The sequence below is a fragment of the Lactuca virosa genome, chromosome 1 (genome assembly GCF_052849685.1).
Source record: "Lactuca virosa cultivar CGN04683 chromosome 1, Lactuca_virosa_CGN04683_v6, whole genome shotgun sequence".
Taxonomy (NCBI): domain Eukaryota; kingdom Viridiplantae; phylum Streptophyta; class Magnoliopsida; order Asterales; family Asteraceae; genus Lactuca; species Lactuca virosa.
The window spans coordinates 49,077,843-49,102,752 of NC_136426.1; the positions used below are offsets into that span (position 1 = coordinate 49,077,843).

Here is a 24,910-nt window from a genome sequence, read left to right on the forward strand (position 1 = left end):
ATGAAGGAGGGAATCTTATGACACTTAGATTTTAATGGTGTATGTGTTCCTATCCATGCGAATTTGTCAAAACCAAAGTTTGCGACAAATCCAAACTCATATGGACTGAACTTTCTCAATCTTGATTTCTTGCCTTATGGTAACACGTGTGCCCACCATGTCTTCCAAGTAGTTAAGTAGCTCACCCTTTCATATCAACGTACTTTTCATTGATCAAGGTGCTTGCCTTTTATGCGTTCAAATGAGAACTCATAGAACTCACATGCATAATTAACTTAATTGGAATGGCACAGAAACAAAATAATGTCAACACGATAGGTTGTAAACCTCAAGTCGTGTGCTAGTGATGATCGATAAGGTTTATTATCGATTAGTTCTTGAAACTTTTCAAGACCATTAAGACTCCCACTGACTCCTTGACATATAAGATTCTTTTGTCAATAAACATTTCTCGACAAACAAATATTCAAGAGTTAGTGTAGTTTTTATCAAGACAAAACACTTCACTAAATTGGCCCTAGTTGGTCTTTGTCTTATCCAAGACATCACAACTTTCCAATTGTGCAAGAATAAGAAAACCTTTTCAAATTTCACATTTGATGAATGTTATAAACCTTCTTAAGACTTGTCACTCAATTCACAATCTTAACTCTAACACTTGGTTTTGGAACGAAGTATGATTGACTTCTTGATTTAACCATTTCTTCAATTCTTGATTCCTCTTCTCAGACATACAATTGCACTAAGACTCACTTAGAGGATCAATTGAGATATGGTTCTTAATCATTAAGACCTATCATAAAACATAATAAAAAGGTACTCTCCCTTCTTCTTAGAATAGAGAAACTTTTATCTTTCTGCCAACTTGATTCTTCTTATTCGTTCTGCTATTTATTGAAACTCTTTCAATCAATTGAGAATTACACTTAATCTCATAAGTATAATCACATTTACTTAACCTTAGTAAATCATGACGAATATCTTTGTTACTCTTGTGGTGGACTTGATCAACACACAACCTTGTGTACTCGATCTCCTAGTCCTTCACTTGACACTTTGTCAATGAATTAGTCTAATTTCCAAATATGAAATTTCTCATTCATCATGCAACCAAGTTGTATGATTCCAAGTTTCTGTCCAATTGAAACTTGGGCGATGAGAAACTTTCCCTATTTGGTAAATTCTTGACCTTTCCACAAATAACATAATTAAGAATCAAATCCATTATTGCTAATAATAGAAACTTACATCAATTTTTCATACACGCCATTGCAAGGATAAATAAATAATATAAAATCAAAATTTATATTATTGCGGAAAAATTTGTCCTTACAATGCAATTCAACTGAAAAACTATGTTGTTAAATATTCCTAAGCAATCTATTCTAACTCCAAGTAGTAGCTTAAGATTCTAATCTTCAAGTAATGCGATCGAAATCCATTTCTTCACGATTAGATTCCGTTCACTTCTTCCCTTAAGATTCCTCTCTTTTCTTCGATCCTACAAGACATCGAAATGTAATCTTATCACATTATGTATTAAGAATCTAGAATAGGAACTTAAAAGAGTTAGTTAATGGATTTTACCTATAGTAGAGCCATACGTTTTGACTCTCCCATCTCTTAGATCTCTTAGGTAAATAGGGCAGCTTCGTCTCCAATGCCCCTTCTCTTGGCAATGAAAGCAAATTGACTCTTTTGGAACAACACACGAAACTACTTCTGACTTTGCCTTTCTCTTATGATCAAACTTTTCGATCATGGCATGCCTTTCGTTGCCATTGTCTATATCCATAGAGGTCTGGAAGGCAGATCCACCAATCAACTTTGCTTTTCCAGTGCGCCAAATCATTGCTGATTCAGCAGCAATAAGCATATAGGTGAGATCGATGAGGGTTACGTCGTGGTTCATCATATAGTACTCTCTTACGAACTCACTATATGAGTCAGGAAGTGACTGAAGAACCCAGTCAACAGCCAGCTCCTCACAGACAATAGACCCCAACATTCTTAACTTATCAATGTGCGACTTCATCTCTAGGACGTGTGCACACACTGACTTTCCTTCTTCATGTTTACTTGCCAAAAGGGCTTGAGTGAGTTTGAACTTTTCAACCTTTTGAACTTGTGGGTTAGGGAGAACAATAGGAGGAGGTGGAGGAAGTGAAGCATGATCTCGTGTTCCTCTATCGAATCATGGAATATCATCTTCATGTGAAAAGCTTGTTCCACGGGATTTGGGAAGACCATAGTTGTCATACTTTGACATCTACAAAACGGGAGAAAAATTCAAGTTAGTTGATTGATTGAGTCCTTAATAAATCACCCAAATGAGATATTAAGGCTAGGACCCAACACAATACTCTACAACTTGGGAGAGGGATGCCGTAACCCAAATTGCAGAACATTTGAAGGTAAGTGAATGACGATTCACTAATTTCCACCATGCAAAACGAAAAAAAAAAATTAAGTTTTAAATCTATTGAAAATTCCTAGATCTTTTGAGATTCATTGAACATTTCAATGGCATGTTTAAATCTCGATATGCCCCTCGATTTGTGACTGGGATGCCGAGGATCACAAAACAGGGTGTGAATAACCATGCAAACTTACATGGTGCCCTCAAATGTTACAGTCACCTATTCGATGTGCCGGTTAACCACACACGCTCCACCGAACTATGACAAACAATGAGTCACCCTTTGCTACCTTTGCTTAGAACCATTTAGTGTGTCGGTTAACCACACACGCTCCACTAACGTCTTCGCAAGGGCACAAAGTGTAATTTCATGGAATTGCATCAATTCACTTTTGCCTAAAGTAACTAAGATTGAGAATTTTGTAAAAGCATTTAGTTACTTTTGTACTTCATTATACTTATAATGGAAGGTTTCTGTCCTATCCTACCCGTTCGGCTAACGGCCCTCCACTAGTCAAGAGTGCGGTGGGTAAGAGTGGATACCCATTCAATCGCCATTTTATAGGCAATTTCCTTAAACACCCCTTATAGACCAGCTTCGTGAATGAGGCCTACTAACGGTAAGACTGACTGTTTACTCATACATATATAATACTATACTTTTAATGTTATATATAGTATAGGGTGTATTTTATACTTTTAAAATACTTGGTGGTCAAATTTAATAATTACACTTTTAATTTAATTAAATTGTAAACCAAAACTTTTATGGATTTATTAAATCTCTCTTAATTATACACTTTAATTAATTAATAAAACCATAAGGGTGTGAATTGAACTTTTCAAAACAATACTAGGGTTTTAGAATTTAACATTTCTAAATTAAACTTTTAATCAACTTTTAAATTCCAAAACTTGAGGGCAAGTTTTGAAACATTTCAAAACATTAGGGTTTAGAATTTAAATATTTCAAATCAAACCTTTTAATCAAAATTTAAATTCTAAAACTTGAGGGCAAGTATTTGAAACATTTCAAAAACACAAGGATCAAATAGCAAATAATTTAAATTAAACAATTAATTTAATGATTATCTAAATTTGACCTAATTTCAATTTCTTGCAAGATAAGTTACCCAATTAATACAAATAATTAATCTTTAATCATATAAGGAGGTTATTATCTAATCAATTGGTAATTATCTTTTGTTTAATCAAGGATATTCTCAAATATAAGATAAAATTCGAATATTAAAGATCCAAAACAATTAAGGCAAGTATCCTCAAGCAAAACAGCAATAAATCCCGAATTTCCCTCTTTCTGACGCTCGAACTCGCCGAGTTCCTCTATGGACTCGCCGAGTTGGAGCAACTCGCCGAGTCCACATTGGAACTCGTCGAGTTCATCAGTCAGGGAGCCAAAAAATCGATTTTGAAGCTTGAACAAATAACCAAGGCATCAATACAATAGAAACCAATCAAGGCTCTGATACCACTGATGGGTTTAAGCCATAAGAACATCCTATGTGCTCATGCAAACCCTAATGCTTGGATCTAGGTTTCTCTATTGTACATGCATTCATCCAAGACTATAAACCCTAGATCTAGCATGTGATAATCAATATTAACATATGAATTAGGGTTTAGATCATACCTTGATTGTTATGTAGCAATAACAATCTCAAATCCTCCTTGTAATGGCTTTAGAAAGCTTAGAGTCACAAGTGTCACTCCTCTAATGGCTCACAAACACCAAGAGCAAGAGGATGAAGAATGAAGAGAGAGGAGGCTGCCCAAAACGTCCAGAAACCCTAGTGGAATTCTTAGCCACGTTTTTGGGGCTTAAGGGTACTATATATACATGTAGGCTATTAGGGTTTTCAACTAGGAAACCCTAATCTGACTGCTTAAGCCCTAAGCAGCCCATGGACCCTTTTAGAATATCCCTTGGGCGATTTCTAATGGGTTTCTCCATAGAATTCGTCCAATCTATTATTCCAAAGTGATCCATAGCCCAAATGCAATTATCTTATAATTACAGTTCCAGTCCCTTAAGTTTAATTAATCTCTTTTAGCCACAAAATTAATTATCAATTAATTCTTGACTAATATTAATTAAACAATATGATTTCTCCTTTAATATATTATTCTCATAATATATTAATAAATCATAATTAATCATTTCTCTCCATAATTCATCCTATCAAGTTGCTTTGGTGAAGGCAACCCAAAAGGACCATGCACCATCGGGTCAAGTACATACCAAAATAGTTATGGACTTAGACACTAATCCAACAGCTCACTAAGCCCTCGGGCTTACAGTTTTCAGTTTATTGTTTCAGGTACTTCAGGAGATCGTGGAAAGGCGAAGGCGTGACCGTACCGCTCCTCATCCTTATGTTATGATTTTGGGACACTCTGATGGATATTGATTTGAAAACATTTTGCAAACAATACTATTTGCCTTTTATTTGTGATTTAAAAAGTTTGAATTTCGCGTGAATTTTTTGGACGTTACATTTACGGTATGCCTCCCATACCTGATTGTCCTGATCCTATTGTTGAACCCGAACCATTTCATAGTTTAGGTCCAAATGATGATATGTTTGTTCGTCAAACGTATGATAACAAACAACAACTAATATTTGCTTTGAGTCTTAAAGCTACTAGAGAAAAGTTTAAGTTTAAGACCAAACATTCTAACAAAAATCGTTATGAGGTATATTGTGAAATTGAGAACTGTAGTTGGCGTTTATATGCAAAACGCATTGTTCCCACTGATGAATTTGAAATCAGGAGTTTCAACAACGTGCACACATGTTCGTCATTACAGATACACCCTAATCATAAGCATGCTAATAAAAAAGTCATGGATACTATATTGCATGAGATTATGGGAAAAACTCGTTCCAAGGTTTGGAGGCCTAATGAAATATCAAGGGATTTGAATGCTTTGCTGGAAATTAATGTAAATTACAAACAAGCTTGGCGTGCAAAACAATATGCTATGGAATTGTTGTTGGGATCCTCTGAAGAATGTTTTTCCAAACTTCCTATTTATTTTCACAATTTGAAGAGGCATAATCCCGGTACAGTGGCCTATATACGAACAGATTCTGAAGATTGTTTCGAGTGTTGTTTTTATGCCATTGGGAGCACGGTAAATACAAAAACTTGTTATTTAATATATAATTATTTGTAAGAAATTGTAGAGTGTTTATGTGTTCCATTTTAATATATTGCAGGTACGAGCGTTCAAACGTTTTTGTCGTAAAGTTATAATTATGGATGGTGCGCAATTGAAGGGTGATTTTAAGGGAACCATATTGCATGCAGTAGCTATGGATGGGAACAACCAGATAGTGCCCCTTGCGCACAGAATATGCAAAAAAGAGAGTGGTCTTACTTGGACATGGTTTCTTGAAAAGTTGTATGAATGTGTTGGTGATTGTCAAGAATTGACTTTTGTAACTGATTGGGCCGATGCAATTCGGGTTAGTATTGAAAATGTTTTCCCTCAAGCTCATCATGGCGTGTGTGCTTTTCATCTACTAGGAAACATAGTACACAAGTTTGGGAAAAACGACAAAACAAAAGTGTTGTTTTGGAGGCTTGTGAAAGCTTACAAAAGAAATGTTTTTGAAGAATTGTGGTCTAGATTTAGTTCTACTTGGCCGCAAGTAGCAACGTATCTAAGTGAAATTCCGCGTGCTAAATGGACTAGAGCATATTCCCCGTCGAAACGGTACGATTACATGACCTCCAACAGTGCAGAGTCCATGAACGCTTTATCTGTAGATGCAAGGAAGATGCCTATAATACCCCTTCTTGAGTTCTTCCGTCGTCTTTCTCATGAATGGTGTAACAAGCGTCGCATCGATGGAGGTATGAAATTAATTTAGACTTTAATTATCTCTAATAATAATTTAATTATATATATATTCTTTACAGGGAAACGTTCAACAGTGCTAACCGAGTGGGCTGAAAAAGTAGTTAGTAAAAATGAAGAGCGTACGACAGGATGGTCCGTTTCTGGTGTTTCAGATGCAATATATCAAGTGCATGATTTCAAACATGGTGGCATAGTTGATATGAGGCAAGAGACTTGTACATGCAAATATTGGGAAGGAACTGGGTTGCCTTGTGGTAATGTCATAATGGTCTTAAAGCACTTGCAAAAAAACTAACTTCGGACATTTGGTTATAGATGCTTACAAAATGGAAACGTACCGGAGTACGTATGAGGAGCCGGTTTACCCCCTTCCAGAACCGTGTGATTGGGAGATTCCTTCTGAGATGATGGTTGTTAAACCCCCGATAATGGATACACATCAAGCTGGTAGACCAAGAAACAGAAATCGTATCCTGTCACAAGGTGAGGAACCTATAGTAAGAAGATGTAGTAGATGTGATAGTACAACACATAATGCAGCGACTTGTCCGGCATTGGTCCCAATGAAACCAAAAAAGGCTAGAACAAATAGTGCGCCATCATATAGTAACACAAAAGGGAAAGGGAAAGGGACACAAATGACTCAGGAGACGGTAGAGACGCACGGGACACAAGAGACGCGCTGGACGAGTGGGACGCAGAGAGAAGACTATTGTTCAACGTTTGATTTGAATGATTGATGGTGTATTTATTATTAATTATGTTTTGTTTTATAGGATATTAATTTGTGTACTTTGAAATGGTTTGTTTATTTTAAAGATGATTGATAATATTATGATTATCAATTTATGTTTTATTTTAGAGGATATTAATTTATGTTTTGTTTTAGAATACTAACTAAAAATCGAAGATAATACATTCAACAAACCAGAAACATATAGCAAACGTACAACAACAATAATTAACTTAAGGGAATTGCACACGTACAACAACAGTAATTAACTTAAGGGAATTGCAAAGGATACTTTTCTTTCTCCATTGTTATGTAGTCGTCCCTAATTCGTATTTTATCTTCCATACGGTCCTTTTGCCTCCCAGGTTCTATCATTTTCGCATCCTTGCCAGCTAGCCATTTTTCAGACAGTTTGATATTCTTCTTACTGTTTTTATCCAATCCCCATGATCTTTGATTTCTTTTTTATTATTCGCCATCCTTTCCTCAACCTCTTTGCACTCCGCCGCAATGAGGTCACGACGTTCGGTGAGAGCTCGAGATGACGCTTTATCTTTTTTTTTTGTTCTTCAGCCCATTGTAGTTGATGCAAAGTATCCTCAGACATATACCTGTCTCTTAAATTTGGTGATGGGGCAAGAAAAGGGTCGATCGGATCACAATAGAAACAATCAACTTCGTTGCACGAGCAAATATACAAACTTGAAGATGAACTCATTTGTAAATTTATAAAATATTTATAACTCTATACCAAAAATCCAACGACCATCCATGACTATATATAGTCCCTTCAACTCCGCAGAGAGGTGTTTGTCAGTCCGCAGAGTTGTTTGTCAGTCCGCAGAACTGTATTGTCAGTCCGCAATAATGTTTGTCAGTCAGCAGAGTTGTTTGTCTAGTCGTTGTCATCCATACTATACCACATTTTTGCCTAATCCTACAACCATCCGAGTGGATAAATCTTTTATGAATCACCTTAAGTGCATAAGGCGTTACTGACTTGTCAGTCCGCGTAGAGAAACTTTTTATGTATATTAAACGTTGTCAGTCCGCGTTACTGACTTGTCAGTCCGAGTTACTTACTTGTCAGTCCACGTTACTGACTTGTCAGTCCGCGTAGAGAAACTTTTTATATATATTAAACGTAGTATCTTACGAAATTCAAATCTTTAATTGATAATAGAGATAAATTTACAAAATGGCGTCCAATGTACCAAGTTCTTCGAATGCAGCAAATCCATCTAATGCAGCCTCTCCAACAAATGGTACATCTCCATGGACGACAACAGAGTTGTTGGTCCTAACACAATGCTGGATTACCATTTACGAGGGTCTACCAGTAGTGGCTCCCCCTCATTGCCTTGTAGGTGATGAATGGTCCCGCCTAATAGCTTTTTTCAACTATCAGGTCGGACAAGGACAAGAACGACTAAAACCTGATATTGTTAGATGGATTTAAAGTTTAAAGTCACATGGTTCAGTCGATGCTACAATCATGAGAAAATGCGACGCTCTCAAGCAGATGATGAAGAACTTCTTGAAGACGTGAATGGATATTACTTGTGCGAGTTTGATGGAACTGATTTCGAGTATACGGACGTTTGGAATCTGGTAAAAGATAAACCTTTTTTCATGTAGACGACTGTTTTATTTCCAATGTTTTATGTAATGTTTGTTAGTCGTAAGAAACCTTTTTCATGTAGACGACTCTTTTGTAATGTTTTTATGTTATTTGTAATGTTTATTTTGTTTGATTGTATGGTTTCGTAACATTTGTTGCTGAATTATGTTTAAAAATAAAAGATAATTAGCAGATTACATACTAGCAGAAGTGACTACATTACATACTAGAAACAAGTATTTGATATTAATATATATATACAAAGTTCCTAATATCAACTTATATAGTTAGGCCTATATAGTATCCCAAATAACATTTGTCATCTTATTTATGTAGAGAAATCCCGCATCTCTACGTGCCGTAGAAATCTTCACTGGTACCCCCGAAACAATCATTTCCATAAACATGCATACAAATACTCTACAATCCCCTCTGTCAAGACTATATTCTTGTTGTGGCACGTCTACAACATCAACAAACTCCAGCTTTGCTTTGTCTTTGTGTCCAACGGGGAAATGGTTCCAGTACTCAATGACATCTAACTCTGAGATAATACTATCTCCAAAACTTGTGAATTCTCCACCAGTTAAGTACTTTGAGAAGTAACCCGCAATTCGTGCTGAATCATAAATTTCTACTTTCCAGGTATCTAAATGTAGCACTGCCATAAACCAATGGGCACTAATAACATTTATTACGAATAGAACCTGCAAAAAATAATATAAATTAAATACTCGTAATTTCAGTAATATTATATTTATAAAATAATAATTATTAAAGTTAACTAACCATATCCACATCATTCCTTTTAGGACAACCTCCAAAACCATTTGCTACATTCCTTAAAAATAATGATTTTCCGGGTTCCAAATTGATTTCTTGTGGAAATATCGTCCACCTAGCGTTCGCCGGCCGCCTTTCCATCAGCAAGGAACTCCATATCGCAATATGTTGTACATTTTAAGATAAAAATGTTAGAATTATTTATATAAATTCTAGTCTAAAAAAATAGTTAAAATTTTAATTAAAGGAATGTTACCGAAGAAAGTAACCACCCTTTGTCAGTAACAGAAAGTAACCTCGACCAAAAATCCATATCTAGTGGGAGAATATGCAGCCTATGTTTAGTGATGAGTTTGGAAGAGAGCACACTCCATTCTTTCCAAAAACTCATCGGACTATTAGTATAAATACTGTCCAACAAGAGATGGTTTGAAACGTCACTACTCTCTGCATTGACAATGTCCTCATTTGTTTTTTTAGGACTCTCCTCTATTTTTTTCTTCCTTGTCTTGCTGATTTTCTTCAATTTTGCTGTCGATTGCATCTAAAAAATCAACATGTTTAATCATTATCAATAATGTAATATTTTAGAAATATACCAAATTTAAAATATGAGTTTTTTACCACTGTGAACGGAGTCCGCTGATACCATGCAACAACCCTCTTTCGTTGCGGCCTACCAATAGGAGTCACTATTTTTGTGTAATGTTCACCCACGTCTTGTGACGGCTCACCATGCGTCGGTGTAGGCTTCACATTCTCCTCCAAACCACCATAGTCGAACTGTGTATCATGGTAATATGGTTCTTCATCCTCTTCATTTATCATCTCCTCCTCCTCCTCTACAAACCTTTTGTTTGGCTCATCTTTTTCATGTAATACACGATCTACTTTAGATGATAACTCAGCCACAACGCCTAGTAGACGCTTCACTAATGCCTTTGTGCTACTCTTCTTCTTCTTTACGACCCTCGTTGATGTGTCGCTTGACGTATAAGTTGTTTCTATTTCAGGATGTTGCGAGGAAGAAGCATTTGTGGCAGATTCAGTCGAACATGTATCCGACTTGTACATAGTTCTTCGAGGAGGCGAGGCAACAACAGGTGGACTATTTCGGACCGGACTATGTTGCGGTGGAGGAGACTCTTCATGGTTAAGAGTCCAATTGACGTAGCGAACATAAAACGGCAACATCAGCTCCGTCCCGTTTGCCACGACTGGAATAGGTTCGTTGTTAGGCTACAAAAATTAAAATCAAATTGTTAGTTTAAAATGAAAATACGTTGGAATTTGTAAGTATAAATAATCCTTAATATAAAAAGCATACCACAAGCACGTTGATTATTCGACGACAGTTATCCCAAGATAACGGTGTTTTACTTCTCCACGACCTCATCCGCGGCAATTCTGTCGGGATGCGTACATAAAATTTGGTTGCCTCGGGGAACGTCTCCAAAATCCAGATCTATAGAAAGAAAATTTAAGTATCATGCTATTATATTTTATACTACAAACCGAAGTTCAATGTTATTATCGTATAAAAACAAAACAATGATAAGTAATTAAATTTATTAGAAAATAACCTTAAACGGCAGCATAAAACCAGGAACGGTATACTTGTGTATTTTCTTGGATTCGGGATTGGCCTCCTTGAATTGTCTAAATTCTACTATTTTCTTAAACATTTCACGCATCATCCGCGAAGTATACCTCCAAAAATACGTACCCCATGCAAACCTGCAATTTTCAGATTGTATATTATACTTATTATTATTGTATTCTATTTTTACACAATATTTAAATGTAATACATGTTCCAATCATCTCTATTATCAGCAAACTTGTATATTGCAGCGGGAATGCACGTTTTAACGTCCAGTCCGTGGAGTCCCTTCAACACAAAAACAAGCTGGATAAGCATCACAACATCTTCATCTTGAACTGCCAAATATTTTGGAGACATAATGAAGTCTTCCAAATCTTTCAACCGCATACGCGCATCAGAAATGTCTGGGAACAACCGAGCACAAAGACTTGAATTTGACCGGCCTTTTTCATCGTGGAGTAAATCCACATAAGGACCAACTTTTAAACCACAAATGAGAATATATTCCGTTTCACCAAAATCCAAATGCGTCCCTTGTACATAAAAAAAAACCTCCCCATTTCAAATACTTCTTGAGACCTTACTTCGTGCAACATCATCAAATGCACAAGTAACGGATCACCATGTGGGATATGCATTCCTAAGAATATTCCAAACGGCGAAGCTTCGAATAATTGTCGTTGTGATTGTGTTAGTCGCAGAAAATAGTCTTTAATGATAGTACCCACCACACCTTTTAAAGTTAAATCCGCTTTTTGATTGAGATCTAAGTGTTGCAAAACATAAGATTTAATTTAATTTAATATAAAAGGACATAAAAAAAATTAGGAAATTATGTTTAAGGTCATTCCGCGGAGGCTATAGGTCATTCCGCGGAGAAGCCTCTGCGGATAGACCAACACCTCCGCGGAGTCTCGCTTTTAATATATTCCGTGGAGAAAATGCTTCACTCCGCGAAGGGTCCTCTGCGGGCTGATATAACCCTCCGCGGAGTGACATACACCTCCGCGGAATGGATCATCACCATTTCCAGAACCCACCTGTCAAACTCCATTTTTTGCTATCTAAATTTTTTAATTTTGCCTATTTATTCAGTGTAATATAATCGGTTTTCAACAAATTTCATACATATACTACATTAATCCAAAGAAAGGAATGTGAGAAATACCCGGGAGCCTAAACCGTCGCTCAAAATATTGGGGAGATTGTCCTCTATTACTGCCGGAATGACAGTTCGTAATCGAAGTCGTGGTCGCCGGTTTGGACGTCGGAAAATGACGTCGTTTGCTGTCGTGGTCGCCGGGTTGCTGTCGGTGTCGCCAGAATCTTTGGTGGTAAGTCGATGCGGAAAACCGTCTTTGTCAAAGAGGAATCGGGGGACCAGTGGGGGGACCAAAGAGGAGGGCCCGATTTTGTCAAAAAGAAGATGGGCAAATGACAAAAATACCCCTCTCCGCGGAGGTAAAATCGATCCGCAGAGGTCCGCAGAGGGTCCTCCGCAGAATGCGTGTCTATAAGTGGAAAAGTCATTTTTTATGACTAAATTTTAAAATTGACCCCTTTATTTTGTCTATTAACGGTATTTTCCCACCGTCAAATCTAACATTCATTGAAATCTAACATTCATTGGACCCAACGTGTAAAGTCACGACCCAACCGAAATTTCAACTAATGGTTTCGCTCAAATCTTGTTTTTAAATATAAATTATAAATGTAAGTTTATTATTAAATAATATAAACTCATTTGATGATGGAACCACACGACCCCACATGGGTTATGTCACCGATAGTTCTCTTTAAATGGCACACAATGCAAAACCTCCCTTCCTTAAAAAGAAAAACCCTCCATGGCTTCATCTGACTGGTTTCAACCACCCTCATATTCGCCGACCTTTGTGGCATCAATGGAACCAAACCAGGACCAAGCCCTGCAGGTCCGTTGCCCCCGATGCGACTCCACTGAAACCAAGTTCTGTTACTACAACAACTACTCTCTTTCCCAGCCACGTTACTTCTGCAGGTCATGTAGACGCTACTGGACCAAAGGTGGCACCCTCCGAAACATCCCCGTCGGCGGAGTCTGCCGGAAAAACAAGAAACTTTCTTCAATTTCCAGGAAACCCGACACCACCGACCACCGCCGCCAAACCCCAGATGTGAACGGAAATGAGAACACTAGTCTTCAACTTTCGTATCCAGAATCTCCGGCTAAGTTCACGGAGGGTGGAGGCGTTGGTGGAGAGTATGAGGGTGATGGACCTTTTCCGGCAATGGTTGCAAGCGGTGCGGATACGGTTAATACCCATGGGCTGAGTCTATTTGGAGAAATGGAGCATTCTGAGAACATGAGGAATGAGGTTGATGCGAAGCGTAGTAGGGTCTTCGCGTTTGAATGGCAAGAACAAATGGATTGTCATTCGGATCTTTATGGTTCAGGTGAAGGGAGAAACGGGTCGTTTGGCTATTAATGGGTCTTGGTTCACATGAGACCGTTTCATAAACGGATAGGTCGATAAAATGATGGTAATGATATATATAATATATATGTATGATTTTCAGAAGCTTTTGGTCCAAATATTAATGGTTAGGTTTCTGTAATTCGGATTTTATTTTCCTTTTTCTAGTATTATGTAAAATTTTATTATTTTCTTGATTTCTCTCTCTTTGCTGGGTGAACGTTGGTTTGAACTTTTGATGGCATTGAAGGTAGTCATAAAATACATATCGGTAGTCATAAAATACAATATTGTTAGTCAAAAATAACAAAACATCTATTTTTTTCTATGTTCAATTTTCATGTTAGTTTTGGGTTAAATATTTCTGATAAATACAATTTTTTTTAGTATTAAGAATATCAGTGACGCCCTAAGGTTATGGTCAATTTGGAACAATAACTGAGAAACCACTTGCATACTATATCTTATAATTTGATCGTGTGTGTGTGTGTTGGGGGGGGGGGGGGGGGGGGGGGTGGTTAATGAGGGATGTTATGTACTTATGTTTTTGTCGACTCCAAAAGGAAGATAACGGGCAAATGGGCAAATGCATGTTTTGGCAAAAAGGATGGAAAGCATAAAAGGACGGAAAGGGGTGACTTTGTGAGTTGGAATATGTGCTATAAAAAAATGCATAAATTGGGAACCTACTTATGTTCAATTCCTCTTTTAGGTATAAAAAGAAAAAGAAGAAGAAGAAGAATTATACAAAATAACAAATTACTCCTACTTTGTTCCATTCCAAACAATGTGTTTTGTTTTCTCTTACAATTTGTTCCATTCCAAACAATGTGTTTTCGTTTTCTCTTACAAAATAATAACGTACAATAATCAAAGATAAATTGTCCAAAATGAAAGAAATACGTTCATATTTCAGTTTTTAGCGGAGATGTATTTTTAAAAAATAATTACCTAGTAAGGGTAATTTAAAATTTATTTATAAATTAATTGTAGTTTTTATCTAAAATGATAAGAAAAAGTGTATAAAAGCACTAACATTATATAAACAAAAATTATATAGCAAAAAGAGAACAATGAGCAACATGAACACAAATAAGTTTTCTTTCGTTTTGATATCTTATCACAACAAAATTTATATAACAAACAATATATATGTAAAAAAATACACAACTAGTTTTTTCCCTTTTGTTACGCATACATCTATATTCTTTGGATCATTGGATGCTACGATAATATATATATATATATATATATATATATATATATATATATATATATATATATATATATATATATATATATATATATATATATATAGAGAGAGAGAGAGAGAGAGAGAGTATTTGGCTAAATTTTTTCCAAACCAACATGACTTTATGTCAATAATAGTTGAAAAAATAAAACAAAAAACATAAATTTACACACACATATATATATATATATATATATATATATATATATATATATATATATATATATATATATGGTAATGTTATTTTGTTTTAGGTAACTATTGTATGCATGTAAGGAGAATTCTGGACCTATAGATGAAAATAATGAATGACTATGATTTTGAGAGTCTATCATATTATAATGGAATATCATGTATCATAATATCAGTCAAATTTAATTGAAAGGGTATTTTAGACAATTAACTATATTTAAAAAAGAAAATTTTCGAATTTGAAAGGATAATTCTGTTTTTTTTAAGTTAATTAAATTTCATTTTTAATTTAATTTTTAATCATAACCGATTATAACTTATTTTATTATGTCAGAATGCGATTCTATTAGAATGAAATTCTGTTTAAATGACATTCTGTTAGAATAACAGTTTATGACATCCTTTAAGAATACATAAATAATAAGAAAACATGAATATGTACATTATGAAACAATATACAAAATCGATTCTTGAACTAATAATATATCAAATAATTATATTCTATGATTGTGATACAAAAAGAACATTCTTGAATAATAACAACATTCTGAAAGAATAACAAGTGCAATTTTTAAAAAACAACAACATTCTTAAACTGTGAGTATGATCAATCTTTGATTCATTCTTCACGTTATTCATATAAGGTCTTCAAGTCATTCCTATCATAAATGCAACAAAAACATCAAATCCAACAAAAAACACTAATTCATTCTGAAAGAATAATGTTGCTAAGATTCATTTTATACATTCTGGCTGAATAAATTCTACTATAAGACACTCTTGTTTTTCATATTTTCCTTTTTTTCCACATGAATGACAAACTCTTCAAAACCTAAAAAGAGAAAAGAAAAACATTAAAATCTAACAAAAACACTAAACCATTCTAAAATAATATTTTCGATAAGATTTGTTTTATAAATTTTGGCAGAATACATAAAATACATTCTGCTAGAATACAAACATTCTGAAAGAATGAATTTATATAAATAAATTCTGACCGAATGGTTTTGAATAGTTATCAGTAGACATCATGTTTATGGAATAACTAATGATAAGCAAAGTCAAAATAGAGAAATATAAAGACCTCATTAGGCCAACACCAGACCAGATTAACAAACTTACATATTCTAATTCCCAAATGGGTATAAATACTTATTAATGGACATCATGTGCAAATGGATGGATGAAATATTTGATTCAAGCATTTTAATAAACAGTTGGCGGGCAATAATGAGATGCCTTCTGAATTTTAGAAATCACAGTAAAAAGAATGGTGACGCCGATTTATCGATTGTTGATTTCAAACTTTAGCAACGATTAGACATAAAATAAATACTTAATTTTAGAAATTACAAAGGATTAGGGTTATGGTGAGAAAAAATAAACCTGAAACAAGCAACAAAAGATGCAGAGATAAGCCTCGCCATACGAACTGTTCAATTGAACATGGATGTTTGAAACTACAAAAAAAAACAATGTTTTTATATTAGGGTTTTGATCGATAAAAAAAATCTTAAATCTGGAAAAAAAAGGCAATTATCGCAATTTATTTTGGGACTTTATACCTATGAATAAACAAAACAACCATAAAAACGAGGATGAAATAATTAGGTTACCTAGATGATGATGATGATGATGATGATGGTAGGCGATGGGTTGCTGATCAGATCCTTTGGTTGTATAAGGTCGTTGTGATGGTTTTGATGTACATGGGTTGTTACAGAGGTGGTGCGGGAATGCAAGACGAAACTGAAAGCTTTAATTTCGAGGTGGTGATGGTCGGCTGGTAGATGAGCGACAAGTTGCCAATTGAGGTGAGGCTACAGATATTTTAGGCCGATCGTTAGAAGATAAAGACGGGAGAAGACTAGGTTTTAGGAAGTTAATGAATTACCATGATTAAATGAGGGTAATTTTGGAAACATAAATGAATTTTACCAAATTAGCCTTATTTATTTAGTTAAAAGTTTAATTTTTCTAAAATTCATATTGGTTCTCTAATGCACACAATAGTGAGAAACATTTGAATCTATATATATATAATGAAACCAATAAAATAAAAAGTAAAAGTCAGATTCATGAATCAGAAACATCAAAAACAGAAATTCAGAAATAGAGAAAACTAACTCCATCCCAATTATTCAATTCAGGAGGAACACAGTAATTGCTTGAAAATTGAAAATCAAATCCAAATAGAAATAGAAATAAAAAGCAAATAAATTGGACATTGCAAAGAACTTTATGGCGTCAACATGTTTGTAATCCAAAATTAAACCACCAAATTGAAACAAAATGGAAAACCCACCAATCATTGCAATTGTTTTAATCAAAATATATGCAAAAAGCAAGCCGATCAAAACCCAATTACACATAGAAGAAACGTACAATAATCAAAACCCAATTCAAGATTTTTACTCTAGAAAGTCGAATGGGGGATGGTAAAAGAACGTTCAATGGATTTTTAAATTATTCGTTTGGATTAACTCAAAAGTAATTAAAGTCGAACTCATATTAGGGTTCGTGATGATGTACCTTGGGGAAGAAACCACGGCTGAGGATCAATCTGAATCGTTGTTCTCTATGTCCGATTTTAAGATGTTGGCGGCGAAGGAAGTTGTTAGTCTTGTAATTACTTATTCTGTGTTCGTGGGAAGTATCATGAAATTCTTCTTGGAGAGGAGGCAAATATGCAAAAAAATTGAAGAATTGATGGGTTAATGGAATTTCTTTAGGGATGCGACGATCGGCCAGAAATTCAATCGATATATTTGTTTTAATGCGTCGTTCAGTCGTGGGTTACGTGGAAGCAATGGAACCCCTTGAATTTGTTTTAGAAGGAACGAGAATTAAAGGGCTTTTATATATATATATATATATATATATATATATATATATATATATATATATATATATATATATATACTAGGTATCTTTCGAGGCCCGTGCTAAGCACGACCCATGGAGGATAATTTCGGAATTTTTGAACTATTGCCAAAGTATATATTAACCAAAAAAGTTTAAATACATTGATTTCAGGCTGAGATTTTAATGTAAAATGTAGGAATAAAAAACATAAAATGGAAGTTTCTTATGATCAACAATTAAATAGAAGTTGCATATCACTTATTTTTGCATGACATTCTTTTCAACATATGTAGGTATGAACATTGTGTATTACTTCCGTCAGTTGTTAAGTTTTTTTAATTAAAGAAAATGTTTACTCAAATTTGGCTTGTTGAGTTAAATTTGTGGTATTTTGTTATGTGATGAATAGTTATATTTGTTTTAGACTTAATCACTTAAGTGTAAGAACTTTTTTTTGAAATTATTTTGATAATTGTCATTGGATGAGTATGGACTCTTTATTATTACATGAGGGTTTTTTTTATTTATCTTTTTGTTTAATTCTTTATATATGAGGTGCATGTTTTAAATGGACATAATAAAATGGATTACAAATTCATATATAAGGAAGGTGATAGGTTATCAGTGTGGATATATATTGTTGGTTGTGGACTAATCTGAGATTTAACATAAGTCATATATGACAAATTAGGGTTGTAATAAATCGAATGAATCATTGCGGTTAGCTGGAATTTGATATAAGCATGTTTCATCGTTGCTTTTTATTATTAATTGACATTTCCTTTGTTGTATGCTACTCATATAAGATGAATTTATTGTATAAGGTTTGTTTCTCATAGTGTACAATAGTATTAGTATATGTTTTTTGTTTTTGGTTGTGTCATGTTTGTTTAATCTCAACTATTTTGGGTATTTCCTGCACTAAACTTTGAAGAATTTTAAGTACATTTCTATTATTATTGGAGAACAAAGTATGTCTCCATTAATGGTAAAGAGATATTTGTACATTGCTATTACAGTTAAGAAAATGAAATTACATTGCTATTACTGGTACTCTATTAATACTTGGATATTATTTTGACATTGAAATTCAAGAGAAAAAAGACACAGAAGTTCTACAACTTCTACAACCCATAACTAAAGGCTTACAAATTGGAAAGAGATGAGAATAATACTATAACTTAGCCTACTCTTTTTTCCAGAAAGTTTCCAAGATCTTGGTTTTACAACATCATGGTGAAAGAAAATCATATCGGGGCTATGAGTAGCAGTATACATGTTAGATACCATCCATCAGTTCCACATCATTATTTACAACATCATGGTTCTGCATACAAAAAATTCTCCCAATCAGATACAATATTGTCTTTAAAAAATATGTTGCCATCGTAAACATAAAAGTAACCTGGTGGCTTCCTAAAGCTTAAGCAGGTGAAATAGTAATAAATTCATTAACGTTAAAAGTGTAACTTGGTGGGTAAAGGTTAAATAGCAATTCACTTATGGGAAAAGTATAACCTGGTGTTTGAGATACTTTACACCTCCGGACATCAAAATGTAACCTCATGGCTTCCTAATGATTTAATTATATCTACCTATGTTAGCTAATAATATTAAACAAGGAAAAACGCAATAAGAAACAAAGCACTTTTGGGCAAAATACATCTAACACTCAAAATTGTTTGAATTTTTGTGTTTACCTGATGTTTGAGATAAATTGTGCTATTTTCAATATTGGATTTGATGCGACATTTTTGTTCCATTGTTAAATATTTTTGTGATCATAGTTATAATTAGCTCCAAAATTCTTTTTTGTATAATCATTAAGAATGATATGCGAAAGACAATGAAGGTTCAATGTAGAAAAAGATTAATAACTCTATAATGAATGTAAAAGCACAATAGTATGAAATTTTAAAAATGAAGGTAGACTTCCATTAAATTTTACCTGTAATGTGGAGATAATGGTCTTTTTTTTTATTCTTTTGGCATACCTAGAATGATTGTAGCATGCTGAAAGGAATTTACCAACTAATATAATTCAGATCTTTTATAATCTATAGTTGTAATGGGCCTATCAACATATAGGAGGGAAAAACCTTTAAGAAATTAATGGAAGCAGGAAAGGGACATTAGGCTAACCTCTGTTGAAGAATCCGGGAGGGTGAATAAATCCTCATTCAGATAAATTGGCGTAATTGCTGCCTCCGAAATTAGTGTTAGGGTTTTTTATGGATGATCTGATCGGTGTACTCTATTCAAGAAATTGGGAAGATCAATCAAAGCATCAAGCGAACATAGATGAATTGGCGATTTGCTGTATGTAAAATTAGGTTTTTTGGTGGATGATTGGTGTTCTTGTGGGGAAAAAATCGAGAGTTACGGTTAGAGTAGGATGGGAATCGTTGAGCGGGTGCGTCTGTGCCTGGAGAATATGAAACGTTGCAGGAGAGGGAAAGAAGAGATATGCGGTCAGTTGCGTCGTTCAGGAGGTGTGTTACGTGGCGTGAAAGAAACCCTGTAAATCTAATTTAGGAGGTCTGTTATAAAAAAGGTTTTTATATATATATATATATATATATATATATATATATATATACTAGAAAACTTTGTAGTGTGCTAAGCACGACCCAAAAAAAGGTAATTTGTGTATATTTGTTAAGGTGTCTAAAGTATGTTATGCTAAAAACGAAAAAGGTTAAAGTACAATGCTACAATATATTGCTTGAATCATCTAGAGTCTAGACCAGCCATCTGAGCAGAAAAGATGAACTCTAGGTTTGTTAACTTGAGCATCTTCGCCTGTTAAGAATCATGAGAAAATGAATTAATTTGGAAAATATGTTTTGCTCGATTTATAGATATACAAGCTATAATACAAAGTTTATTCATTGCAAAATTAGTATGCATTTTGTTATAGAAAAGCAAACACCAACCATTCTTTTCATTGCATTAACACAAATATGTTGCGTAAAAAACATAATAGAAAACTTTGGCATCAAAGAACTTATAAAATATCTTAAAGTATATTAGAGCTAACAATATACATATACTTTATGGTGTTTTATAAGGTATGTAATGTCGATTTTTTCTCAAATGATTGTTTAAGAGCATCATTGAGTTTGACATTAATTTTGCCTTTTTATAACAAAAAACATGCATAATATATCATTTTGCATTGAATACAGTAAGATTGAGTTTCATGGGAAATAATATTTTTCTTAAAAAACCAAAAGTACTATTAGTTGCATCAGTCCAATTAACATGACCCTTCTGTAAATCAGTTTCATGTGAAAGAAAGAATGAAACAGTAATTATTAAGTGAATAATCAAGAAAATGGCAAACTTTGTAAAGATTAACTTACTTAATAACCAAACTTAAGCAAGAAATCCCTATCTTCTACTGATATCTAGAAGCTTTTTTTTTTGACATTAACATACACATATCATTTTTTGAAAAGTAGAAATCATATCATTTACATGAATGGGTGGTTTTTCATAATTATGGAAATATAAATACAAATAGTTTCCAAAATTGATCATTTTTGAAAAGAAAAGGGCATAAACTGTAAATAGATTGAATTTTCCCCTTGAATCTCATATAAAGCATGTTTCCCTTTTCAACCTCTACGGACAAAAAATTGTCATTCTTCAATAATAACGGTGTAAAATTTCCCATATTGGTAAAGGAGTCAAAGTGGTGGCCATTAGTCCATTATAGACAATTTGTAACGTGAAAACAAACAAATAACAACACATTTACCTGTTTATACTTATATAGGTACCAACTCACATTCTTTACCAATATGGACAACTTGCAATCTGAAACCAATAAAAATAGCAACATATTTATCTGTTTTAACCAATATAGGCAACCTAACTCACTATCTAATCACAATAGCAGCCAATTTACATTTTCTTTTACTGATGTGGACAGCTTGTAACCTAGAAACATACAAAATAATGGTGTGGCATCGTCTGTGGTTCCCATATGGGAGATCCTGTGAAGGACCATAAATGTTGGGATAAGCCTGAATCATTTTCAAAAAAAGATAGATTTTTGCCTTTATGGTCCGACATCACAACATGTCCCAATTATGTTTATTGTATCATATTCAGAATTTTGTAAAATCAAATAGAGAAAGTTCATGAAACTAATGAGAATTAGGTCACACAGGAAAAGAAAAGGAAACAAACCAACGATAACAAACAACCTTCCTTGAAGCCTGTGAAATCAGTAAAAATGTTATTATGACATTAATGCTTAAAATTTTCAATATAAACTTGTCCACTTAGTACTTGCAAAGGAGAAAGATTTCCAGAGTTACAGTAGCATGTTTATGTTCCCTTATTTGTAGGAATCTTTTCCTTGTAGTGCAACCAAGGATGCTTGCTTGGTATTAACTGTAGAAAGTCAATAAGCCTGAATCAGAGTTCTCTACATTGGTATTCACAATTTGATATCCATCGGATAATTTAGGGTTTTAACATCCAATCTTGGATTAATCCTAAACAACAATAACAAAAGTCGAAATTAAAATTAAAATCAAATTAGGGTTATGTAGATATTAATGTGTAATTATACATACCCAAATCGAACATAGGCACCATAAGGAGCGACTTTGAAAGTCTTCATCGCTGTAAATTGATTCAACGATATACTCAAAGCCACTGATCGACACCACTGACGCTTGTTGTTCTCTTCCACCAGAAATTCAAATCAAATAGGCATAGATATTGGTGTTGGAGATTGAAATTGAGAAGAAGAAACTTAAGCATTTAGATCGATTTGACGAATGATGATGCTAACGATGATTAATCGGGAAATGGGTCGTGGTGATGGTATCGATTGAATAAAAAGGATTCAGGCGATCGATGGGGATTAAATAGAGAAAACGGGGACCGGTCCCCGAAAAATAAACCGGTTGACCAAGCTTCACTCTCTGTAGCTCTCGATTTTCACCCTCCATGGGTTAGAATAAAGGTTTGAAATTTATTAGACGAGGATGATGGGTTTCAGCGGAGGGAAACGGTGGAATGGGGCGGTTTCAAATGGCTGAAACATCAAGGTAACGATTCTCCAAAGTGTTGAACATGTGTGTCGGATAGTTTGGAAGAGGGAGAAAGAAAAGCGTTAATCGAAATTATGGAACATTGCGTCTGTCCAAAAATAGATGACGTGGAGTCTATAGAAGGGTGCGATTTTGATTTAGAAGGCACCAGAAAATTAAGGTTTTTATATATAATAATGATATATATATATATATATATATATATATTCAAAAAGTATAAATATGCATATATTAATGTGTTTTGAAGGTCTATGATATTACAATGGAATATCATGTACCATAATATCACTCAAATTTAATTAAAATGGTATTTGAGACAATTAACTATATTTTAAAAAAATCGAATTTAAAGGGATAATTCTGATTTTTTTTTAAAAAAAAATTAATTCAATTTCAATTCTAATTTAATTTGTAATCATAACCAATTATAACTTATTTTATTATGTCAGAATGCGATTCTATTAGAATGAAATTCTGTTTAAATGACATTCTGTTAGAATAACAGTTTATGACATCCTTTAAGAATACATAAATAAGAAGAAAACAAGAATAAGTACATTATGAAACAATATACAAAATCGATTTTTGAACTAATAATATATCAAATAATTATATTCTATGATTGTGATACAAAAAGAACATTCTTGAATACAACATTCTGAAAGAATAACAAGTGTAGGGATGAGCAAAGGAACCGACCCGGCTGGAACTGGCCCGAACCGGACCCGACCCGGGAACCGAAGTCGGCCGAAATTAAGAACCGAACCGGACCGTCGGTTCTACCGGTTCCCGGTTCTTGTCGTGTCTTCAATGTTGGAACCGGTCCTCGAGAACTAGCAACATACGGTTCTGGTTCTACCGATTCCTACCGGTTCTCGGTTCCAAAAATCCACAACAATATCGTCCCGGTCCCGGCCCGACCGGTTCCATCGGGTTCCTGTTCCGGCCGGTTCCCCGGTCCATATGCTCATCCCTAAACAAGTGTAATTCTTAAAAAACCACAACATTCTTAAACTGTGAGTATGATCAATCTTTGATTCATTTTTTCACGTCATTCATATAAGGTCTTCAAGCCATTCCTATCACAAATGCAACAAAAACATCAAATCTAACAAAAAACACTAATTCATTCTGAAAGAATAATGTTGCTAAGATTCATTTTATACATTCTGACGGAATACATTCTACTATAAGACACTTTTGTTTTCCATATTTTCTTTCTTTTCCACATGAATGACAAATTCTTAGCACAAATGCAACAAAAACAGTTAGGAATAGCAACAAGACCATTTAATGCAATTTTTGGTAAATTAATAAAATCTTTGAAGTAGAAATTTAAGAAAATTAGTTATTTGCATCAGCGTTTGCAATTGAATTTATTTGTTAATATTAAAAAAAAAATTAACAAAACAATTGATGAGGTATCAAACAGTTATCGAGAAGCGGACAAGAGATTTGCAATTGATAGTATATATTGGAATGCAATTTTGATGAAAAATAATTTTTTAGAATAAAAGATTAAGACATTGGTAAATACTATGTTTTACTAATTAAACAAAATGGCCGGGTACAAAACTCTTATACTTTATGCATCTATAATATAGAAAACAAATTGACAAAGGAAACAAATGTCGTCAATCTCTTCAAATAAAAAGGGGGCATTCCGAGAATCGAACTCGGGACCTCTCGCACCCAAAGCGAGAATCATACCACTAGACCAAATGCCCGGTTATGTATTTTCCTAGTCCTTCATATTTATATTTCTGCATAGATAACTAGATACTACAAACTAATATCCAAGAAAAGAAAAAAAACAAAACAAACAAACAAACAACCAACCAAAACAGCTTTATCTACAATACTTGAAAGTGTAGAAAATACAAACCACAAGATTAACTTGCCCAATCGACAATACTTCTCATATGTGTTACTAAAATTATATAATGCCCAAGAACAAAGGAATGAATTCGGAGCAAAGGCACAAGAATTTTTTTGTAACATCAGTCCCAATGCAATTTCGACA

The 24,910-nt window shown here is 34.0% G+C and overlaps 1 protein-coding gene, 2 long non-coding RNA genes and 1 other non-coding gene across 6 annotated transcripts; 1 reads left to right on the forward strand and 3 right to left on the reverse strand.

The window, feature by feature from the left end:
* The first annotated feature begins 4,943 nt into the window (after positions 1-4,943).
* Positions 4,944-7,048, forward strand: LOC145113678 (uncharacterized). Its single transcript, XM_079049741.1, has 4 exons — positions 4,944-5,576; positions 5,662-6,301; positions 6,368-6,523; positions 6,624-7,048. The coding sequence occupies exons 1-4, from the start codon at positions 4,944-4,946 to the stop codon at positions 7,046-7,048; spliced, it is 1,854 nt and encodes a 617-aa protein (XP_078905867.1).
* An 8,478-nt stretch (positions 7,049-15,526) lies between these two features.
* Positions 15,527-17,785, reverse strand: LOC145124489 (uncharacterized). 3 transcript variants are annotated; one of them, XR_013715654.1, is made up of 5 exons: positions 17,483-17,785; positions 16,567-16,770; positions 16,337-16,410; positions 15,697-15,782; positions 15,527-15,609 (listed from the first exon to the last, which is right to left on the reverse strand). It is a non-coding gene; the product is annotated as an uncharacterized LOC145124489 (long non-coding RNA). The 3 variants fall into 3 exon arrangements; XR_013715655.1 differs by lacking the exon at positions 15,697-15,782; XR_013715648.1 differs by having other exon boundaries at positions 15,527-15,782.
* Positions 17,786-18,834: 1,049 nt separating this feature from the next.
* LOC145104627 (uncharacterized) lies at positions 18,835-20,345 on the reverse strand. Its single transcript, XR_013707115.1, has 2 exons — positions 19,958-20,345; positions 18,835-19,142 (listed from the first exon to the last, which is right to left on the reverse strand). It is a non-coding gene; the product is annotated as an uncharacterized LOC145104627 (long non-coding RNA).
* A 4,197-nt stretch (positions 20,346-24,542) lies between these two features.
* On the reverse strand, positions 24,543-24,614 carry TRNAP-UGG (transfer RNA proline (anticodon UGG)). The gene has a single exon. It is a non-coding gene; the product is annotated as a tRNA-Pro (tRNA).
* Between the last annotated feature and the right edge of the window lie 296 nt (positions 24,615-24,910).